Below are 8,960 nucleotides of genomic sequence, written 5' to 3' on the forward strand. Positions count from 1 at the left end.
CGGTGAATCAATAAACTTGTCAGATTTTTTGAACTGATGGAAGATGTTCAGACAAAAAACAGGAGTGACAGTTTTAGAACAATCATGTTTATTAGAAACATTCAGGATCTGTTTGAATCTAAACGAACATGAAATAAAACCTCAGACGCAGAACTTACGCAGGAAGATGGAAAACATAAAAAGCACATTTCTTAGTAATTCAAATCTTCTGCATGAACAGTACTCCCAATTTCCCAGGATGCAACAGGAACCCCACATGGAGATCATCCCGTCACCAATGTGGACCTGAGAAGAGAAAGACATGAATGAGGCTGCAGGACAAACATTCAAAATGAACCAGAATCGACCACAAATTAATGATATTCATTATTAAAACAAATCGTTGAACCCCTAATAGCAATTGTACAAGAAAGTGAAGGTCTAGAGAAGCTTCTCTTGTCAGAAGAGTCAAAGGTCAGACAGTGAAGCCTTTGCTGCTGGAACTAACAGAGTTCTCACGGCACACAGGAACGTGGCTCCTACATTATATCAATATGATCAGGAACTCTGATTAAAGATGACGTCACTCAAAATGAAACTAAAAACGCTCCTTTGGGTGAATTCATTTCAGAGCTGTGGAGCTTCTACATTTCTGGAAAGACTTAAATATCAGTAAATCTGCTCCAGATGCTCCACACACTGTGATTACAGTCTGCTACTGTTTGTTGTGAGCTGCTGCCCTGGTGTACCTGCAGGGCCACTGTGCCGTGGATACGGGTAGCGGAAGTTTCTGCGTGGAGGACCTGCGTTCCAGCGGTTTGGAGCTCCTCTCCTCGGACCCTGAAGACACAAACATTCAATGCAGGAGTGTCAAACTCAATCAGAGGGGCCAAAATCCCAAACTCTTTAGGTCCCAGGCCAAACAGGATGAACATTTATTGAACACTCTAAAACTACATTTTGAAAACTTTAAAACCGTAACTTTTTAACATAATTATGAATTATAAAAAGTCAAGAATATTATTCCAGAATAAATCAACTTAAACCTTAAATAACTTTCAATGTTTTATTCTCCATAAAAATATATATTTTTTAAATTATACATGTTAAAAATGAGCGCAATATAACGGACCATTAATAACAATAACATAAAATGATCTGGAGGGCCGGATCCGGCCCCCGGGCCTTGACTTTGACCTTTAAGGCCTCCATTTCCATCAGGGGTCATGTGACCCAGGAGCTGCTCACCATATTGCCCTCCTGCCTCCTGCCGTGCTGCCCCGCCCACTCCGTCTGCGGCATGTCGTCCAGCTCACTGCAGGTGAAGAGATTACAAACGTTAGGCTTGGTTGTTCTGCATCAGGAGACGAAACAAAAACTGCAGAAGAAATGTTGACCTAAAAACACAGCATATGTGACGGATCACGGCAGACAAAACACCGTTCAGACATTTACAGTCATATGATGAGAATAAACCAGTGGAGTGGCGCTGACAGACTGATCAAGAGTCTGTTCTGAGGTTGGGGTGGAGCTTGAGCTGGTCATGATGGTTTCAGAGAGGAGAACTTTGAATAGTTTGGATAAGTTTGAAGGCGGATGTAATCAACGTGAATCAGCTGATTCTGCTGCAAAAAATCTTCTTCATACGGACTCTGGACCAATATGTGATTCTTAGAACGTAAAATATTGAAGAACTTTGAGGATAGAAAACTGTGGAGAACATTTTCAGGTTTTGTTGTTAAATAATCCAAAACAGCAGTAATTTTTATCCTTTTATGTTGTTTTACTGCTGAACCAGAAGATTGATAAAAAAAAGTTTAAAATGACAAAATGTATTTCTATCTGAATCTTTGTGTTTTTTTTTCCAGTTTAGTTGATTCTGATCTCCTGTTCTAAATAAAGGTATAAATGATGATTAAATACAAATCATTTTGATTTTCATCCATCCAGTAAATAGACATACACATAGCAATAAACATTAGAATAATAAGTAAGAGTTGTGGTTCGTTGAGCTTGATTCGTGAATCGAATCGTATCGCCACCTAAGCAATGGTCCACAGCCATACTATTAAACCAATAAATATTCTCTCCTCCATCATAGTTCAGACTGCAGAAGGCTGGAATAAAAAGTCACGTTCTTTGTGGTTCTCGATCAGCGTTTCTGATAGTTTGTGGGGGGCCTGATCTGGCCCGCGGGCCGTAGTTTGGGGACCCCTGAAGTAGATAAATTAGTCATAGGACATAATTATGAATCCTTTAAAATAAAGAATCACATGACAGCACTATTAAACACTGAGTCAAAAAAAAACTTTTTAGTTTCGCACAGAATTAATGAAAACGCTTTGAGTCGCATGATTACAGCAACCAATCAGATGTGACTACACATATTTGAAATGTATCAAGGAAAAAGTGAAGGTTTCACATATTATCCTCTTCATCACTCTTCCTCTTTGTTCAACAGCATTAGCAGGAAGCTCAGCCTCACCTGTCTCCCCCCGTAGAATGCTGGGAAATGCTGTTTCCCAGGATGGTAACTTTGACTCCCTCCAGTTTCTCCTGCCGCCTCCTCTCCAGGTCATGTCTCAGGTCACCGGGGCCTCGCAGCGGCGGCTTGCTCAGACCCTAAACCCCCCCAGAGGCACTCGAGTTAGAGACCCGAGCATGAGCTTGATGGTCCCAGGTATCTGAACAGGTTAGAATCACACCTGAGTGGGCTCCTCATCGTCAAGGAAGGAGTCCAGATTTGAGCTGAAGCCTCTGCACAGATGAACCACAGTGAGTTCTGACCAGGAAATCGGCGATAAGAACGGAGCCGTCACGTTTGTTCTTACCGGTTTGAGCTGAACCGCTGGTTCAGCGTCAGCTCCTCCGCCTCCTCTGGCAGATCTGACGTCTGCGGCGAAGAGAAGCGCTCGTTCAGCGTCAGCCCGTCCCCGCTGAAGTACTGCTCTATGGCGGCAGACACAAACGTTGGACCACAGCGGGACAGACGGCGTGGCTGCGTGAGCCGCACTGACCTTTGACCAGATGCACCAGCGTGATGATCTCCTGGGCAAACGTGCCCGTGCGCATGCTGCTCTCCTGGTACTCCCCCGAGTGCTGCAGCATCGGCAGGAAGTCCAGCCTCTGGCGCCCAACGTTGACCAGGTCCAGAGAGAGCTGCCTGTCTGAGGAGTAGCACAGAGGGCTGCGAGGAGCAGCGAGGTCGTGTTCGTTACCACCACACAGAGCCAAGCAAAGCTGACAAGGCCAAAACCCAAATCCTCTGAGATGTTGTGCTTCTTTCAGAAGTTTTCCTCATTAAAGGAGGCTTCCTTTTTCCAAACAAAATGACTGGAAATGGAAACTCCATCAATTCTCTGAGAACTCGTCTGCTATTATTCTGACACTTCCAGCTGTGAGGCTCAGATCTCTACAAACTGCATCCTCCTTTGGCAGACTGTCCTCCAAAAATACAAACTCAGGTTTACCCAGAACTTACCTGTGAGGGTTTTCATGGAGCACATTTTTAGCAAACTAAAACAGTCAAATGAAGCTGAAGAGCTACTGACTGAACTGAGACAGGAAAGAGACTGACGGGTGGAAGTTCACACTTTGATCCAGAGCATCTTCATTTTGGTTGTGCCGTTTCCACAGAGCCTCCTCTTTCATCTGGGCTTCTTTTGCAGGGTGAGGTTATCTTTGATTTCTGGTGTTTTTCTTTATAAAATGGTTTAAAATGGTTCCTGATCAGTTTGATAAACTATCTAACACTAGAAGCAGAACTGTGGGCTTGATGGTTTTCACCTTCACTCGTCATTTTTCCATTTTTACTGGAAAATCTTAAGAAATTGGTTTATATTTGCATCAAAAATCAAAAACTGAAGGTGTTTGTGTCAAATTCTGTGAATCTAATCGTGTCAGATTTTTCTGAACCTGATGACAGAAGAGCACTTGAGAGAACAAAGCAGGTGTGATGATTGAGAGAGCTCCTGTGTAGGTTTGTGTCTTCTTCAGCCCTTCCTTTCCCACGCTGCTCTCCTCTCCTCCATACTTCAGGCTGCACGTCTGCAGCTGATTGGTCGGAAGCGGTCACATGCTCTTGGTCTCTGACTGCTGTTGTTGCCTTTCATGCTCTAAAGGCCAGATGTGCACGTCCACAGTGATGAGCACCTCGTGAAGAGGTTTGTGATAGAAAAGGTTGGATTTCTTCTGTGAAGATCACATCGGTCGTAGGCTGCCCATCATCTCCGTCTTCATCCCTCCTCATCGTCAGATAAACCCTGACCTGCTCGGCCTAAAAAGCTCCAAGCGCTTTTCCCCAAAAGCTGCTGAAGCAGCAGCTGCTCCATTTCTTAAGTAGAGGTTCTTCTGTGAAGATCAAACCTTGGAGTTTTCCATCATTTTCCTGCTTGATGGATCTTTCTCTCTTTCTCTTGAGCATCCACATTGTCCTGGTCTGGTGGGGAATCAGAGCTTCCCTCTGGGACAGCCATCTCTGGCCTTAATCTTTCTTCATCCTCTTGAAGGCAAAGATGGTTTGGATAAGAGGGCTGGAATGTTCTGCCCTCAGCACTGTAGATCAGTAGATCACTTTCTCTTGAAAAAAATCCTGCAGCACACTAGTCTGTATTGGCGTTCAATCCCTCCACGATCTTGTGTTCATTTTTTTTTTTTAATAATTGAGTCAGAAAAAGCAGGAAGCGTCATTGCAGCCACTTTAACCCAATGCATCATGGGGGATGTAGTGCTAAAACTGACGCAGATGATCCCTGAGATTCATTCTTTTGTTCACTGTCTGACACCGGATCCCGCAGGAAGCTACACCGCTAAACACGAGCTTTAGCTGCTATTTTTGTTGGAACTGAGAGACTTTCTGAGCCGAATCAGAACAAGAAAGTGAGGATGACGTGATTAAGACTCCAACAATGACTGGCGGAGACAGTTGAAGGGGGCAGGAGTTTTCTAAGTTTCTAGTTTTGCGGCCGGATTGCGGTAACATCATACTGATTACAGACTCATTTCTAGAATCCAAGAAAAATGTCTTCTATGATCTTGCAGTGATAAATCAGGTCCGTTTGGATGAACACAGAGCTGATACTATAGTGATGGTAAATGTTTTATATATGTGAAAATGGGTCATTTCCCACGGCACACCTGACCATCTCTCACAGCACACTGATTGAAAAACTGCTGTAGATTACTGGAGGTTGCAGTTGCCTGAAGTGGTGCACTGAACCCCACCCCCCCATCCCATTTCCCACCTTCACACCGCTGCCTAACCATTGGTCTTGAAAATACAAAGGTTGTGTCAGGAAGAGCATCCATTGTGAAACTGTGTCAGACCACCTGTGTGAATCAGGGAAAGCTGATTCGCTGTGGCGACGTTTGACAGGATGAGCTGAAAGGTCGACAAGTGTTTTGTGCTCTGCTTTTCCGTCCTGGTGGGTTCCTCCTTCTTCAGCCAGAGCAGAGTGTAGATGTTCTCATTATTTTCCTTTCTAAAAGATAACTATTTTATTCTGCTCTTCTTTGTTTGTTCACTGCTAGCATCAGGAAGTAATTCAGACAAAAGCAACAAACTTCTTCTTCTTTATCCTCTTCTATATTTGTGGGTTTGTAAATGATGTTGGACCAAGATGAGATTTTGTTTTTCATCCGAATGCTCCAACAGAACGAGGAATGCTTCCATTTTCAGAGCTCCACTCGTGGTGGAGCTGATGTTTAGCTGACGGAGTGTCCTGTCTGTCTTCTCAGTTGACATCTCAACATCTTTTTGAAGGGCGGGGCTTACATTAAATCTGAAGTCTTCTGGTCATCAGCTTAGTGAGGTTCAAACTCTCATCAGAAACATCTCATCAGCTGCTCTGCCACAGGCTCCAGTGAAATCTTTAGTCCTTTCGTTTCCATAAGGTCAGAAACGGCGGTGCTGAGTTTTCCTGTGAGAGCAGGACGGCGTGAATCTGACAGTCTTTGGCTGAATGAGGGAATAAGGACCAATCAGAAAGCAGAAGGGACTTCTTTACAGCTCCATCGCTTTTAAGGTCATCCAGTAGGAAGCAGACCTCTTGGAGTTTTTGGAAGTGCACGGTTCAATCACAGGTGTGGATGAAAATCCACATCCGCATTGCATGAAAACTCCAGGAACTTCCTGATCCTGACGGATCTTTAAAGATCCTTGAGGCGGGGCTTCAAAACAATTCAAGAATTCCTCTCCAGATCAGTTAAAGCACTTCTTTCACCCCCACCCCGAGAAAAGCTCCCTAAAGTTACCTTTTCTGGCTGACGGGTCGACTCATGTCCACTTTGATGGTGAGGGTTTCCTCCGTTTGAACCGCCATGCCGTCATCTTTGCGCTCGCTCCATCCACGCTCCATCCTCTGACGCGGCATTTTGGGGTCCAGATCTTCCGAGCTTCTGGGCGCATCAGTCGCCCACTCCTGGCGTCTGTCTCCTTCCGCCCAGCCGGGCTCCTCCTCCTCCTCCTCAGGGGGACCTGGGACCTCGTTCCTGAAGGGGTGGTGGGCGGGTCTTTCTTTGGGGGCAGAATCCCGATGAGAATGCTGGAAATGTGGCTGATTTCTGTGGTACTCGTTTCTTCCAGCTCCTCTTTGGTTGTACATCCTTCTCGGCCCCCCCCAGCCCCTGTGGTGGAAGGGCCGGTCTCTGTTATCTGGTCCTCCCTGAAAGGCGGGCTCTTTTCTTGCATCATGATAGTTTGGCTCCTCCATATTGTCATCAAAGCGGTGACCTTGAGCTTGTCCTCGCTCCTCCCCCTTGCTGTGGGGGCCCCTGAATCGCTCCTGTGAACGGGGACTCCTCTGTCGATCAAAGTGGGGTTCATGCGGCCCGCGGTCCTCAAAGCGTTCCCGCTCGGACAGCTCTCTGCTGTGAGCCACATCTCCGGGGTTTGAGTGCCGGTGGGGAAAGCTCCCCCGATTGCCCCATCCAAACCCACCTCTGGCTGCGTCCCCTGAGTTTTCATCTCTGTACCTGTGACGGCATAAGAGGGGGTGACACGGTTCAACAAGGATTCATGGAGCCACGGCATCTTCTCATCTAACTTTACATTTACTCCAGAAATTAGCTGTGAGTTTCTCCTCATCTGCTGCTCAGCTAAAGACATGCAGAAAACACTGAAAACATCTCTACAAAAAGATATCTTCCTATGGTAAGAAAACAGATGATAAGAAAATCCTCAGCTGTCTTCATTTCCTGAAAGAGCTGCAAAGCATTTTGCTTGAACTTTACCCCGGATGTTCATCCATTTCTCTCCTTGGTCTTTTCAAAGGGGATCCTCTGTCATGATGGAGGCTGTCTCTGAATCTACCTCTGTTAGGACCTTGGCCAGTCCATCTTCCTCTGTATCCTCCTCTTCGGTCATCCGGTCTCATGCCGGGGCTGGAGTCTCTGAACCCCCCCCGTCCTCTGCCCTGATCCTCTCTCCTCCAGTCCATCCCGGGCTTCCTCTGATGATGACCTCTGAATGGAAAATCTTCCCTCTGCGACCACGTAGGCGACTGCTGCCTGTTTTCAAACCTCTGAAAGTGTTCTCTGCTTTCTCCTCTGTGTCTGTCTACCTCATACCCCCCGTCTCTGTCGTCGTAGTACGTTGCATCAGGAGGTGGGGGGGGTCTGCGGTGGGGTAACCTGCCCTGGTCTGGGTGACGCTGGTGTCCAAATCGAGGCTCGTCTGGAAAACGGTCGTGGTGATTCCGATCTAAGGGGACTCTGTCAGGATCGAAGTCCCGTTGCTCCGATGGAAACCTCCTGGAAACAATCGTTATAGGGGGGGGGGTTACAATTAGTTGAATCACCGACAAACAAAATAAGCTGTCATCAACAGATGTCTGATCGCAAACTAGTACCTGTAATTTGGTGATCTGGACCTCGGTCGGGACATTTTATCAGCCTTTGAAGAAGGAGACATTTTTGGTTTAAATTAAAGTGTGGATAAAAGATCACAGATTGTAAAAGCATTGAACAAATGATGGTAAAAAAGTGATGTCAAAAGCATTATAAAAACATTAATGTCAATTTAAACTAAATTTGAAAATTAAACTGTTATGGTTTAGTTCATTTCATTTTCATAGCACACAACAAAAGCGTTCATGATACTCTTGTCCTTGGTGAACTAACAACTTTAACTAAATCAATCAAGCTTTTCAACCAAATCTAACTCTTTGTATCTTAACGACAATATGTCAACTGGATGGTAAAAGCAACAAAAGCAGATAAAGAAAAACAAAAAACAAGGAAAAAGCAACAAGAAAATAAACCAAATAAACCAAGTACCTCATAAATTTGATTTTAGTTTCTCTTCTTTGTATTTTGTTTGTTTTTAATTATAAAGTGTTTTGAGCTGCACACTTAAAGTGTTTTTTGAAAATAAAGCTGGATTGATTAGTTCAATTTGTTGAATAATAACCAAGCAAGACCTGATAATACCCAGACTTTTCTCTGGGGCCCGTTTTAAGAAGCAGGTTTGGTTGGAACTCTGAGTTGTTGAAGTTTTCGGCTTCAGATATGGAGATAACTTAAACCCGTGAAAGTGGGTTAAACCAAACCCGTTTGAGAGAGCTGAACTCTTAGTTAATCACTGTGGCAACTGACTCTGTGAACCTGACGTGGAGCAGGTTTCCATCAGGAAACTTAATTTTTCTGCGGTCTCCGCCCCTTCTTAAAGTGAAGGATGTTCAAATAGGACATCCTCAATAAAATATTGAGAACATTCCCATTAGAGACGTCACGTTTCCCCCACTCTGAAACCAACATTTAAAGAGGATCCCGTAAACGGGGAGGCTGGAATAAACTGGAGGGAATGTCATTTATGTCTGGAGAGGATTTTGAGGCCAAGTCGATGGCATGGCTGCCTTCAGATGCAAAAGGTACAGGGTTTGCGTCCCCCTTATGGCCATGTTATATTATGCTTAAAAAACAAAAAAGTGATTATGATTGAATTCTTGAGAATTACAATTAAATAAATACTTATTTTAACACAT

At 44.8% G+C, this 8,960-nt stretch overlaps 1 protein-coding gene across 1 annotated transcript in view; it reads right to left on the reverse strand.

Annotated features, from left to right (window-relative positions):
• Positions 1-65: 65 nt before the first annotated feature.
• The window catches only part of zgc:112982 (uncharacterized protein LOC503771 homolog), a 10,811-nt gene continuing 1,916 nt past the window's right edge, over positions 66-8,960 (reverse strand). The window contains exons 2-11 of the mRNA XM_024265535.2: positions 7,827-7,870; positions 7,210-7,728; positions 6,232-6,951; positions 2,997-3,166; positions 2,811-2,928; positions 2,685-2,736; positions 2,465-2,601; positions 1,228-1,294; positions 729-819; positions 66-285 (exon numbers count right to left, since the gene is read on the reverse strand). Of these exons, the coding sequence (XP_024121303.1) occupies positions 272-285; positions 729-819; positions 1,228-1,294; positions 2,465-2,601; positions 2,685-2,736; positions 2,811-2,928; positions 2,997-3,166; positions 6,232-6,951; positions 7,210-7,728; positions 7,827-7,861 (1,923 nt within the window). The 5' untranslated portion in view covers positions 7,862-7,870 and the 3' untranslated portion in view covers positions 66-271. The remainder of the gene's footprint in view (positions 286-728; positions 820-1,227; positions 1,295-2,464; positions 2,602-2,684; positions 2,737-2,810; positions 2,929-2,996; positions 3,167-6,231; positions 6,952-7,209; positions 7,729-7,826; positions 7,871-8,960) is intronic.

The sequence above is a fragment of the Oryzias melastigma genome, unplaced genomic scaffold, assembly GCF_002922805.2.
Source record: "Oryzias melastigma strain HK-1 unplaced genomic scaffold, ASM292280v2 sc00320, whole genome shotgun sequence".
NCBI lineage: Eukaryota > Metazoa > Chordata > Actinopteri > Beloniformes > Adrianichthyidae > Oryzias > Oryzias melastigma.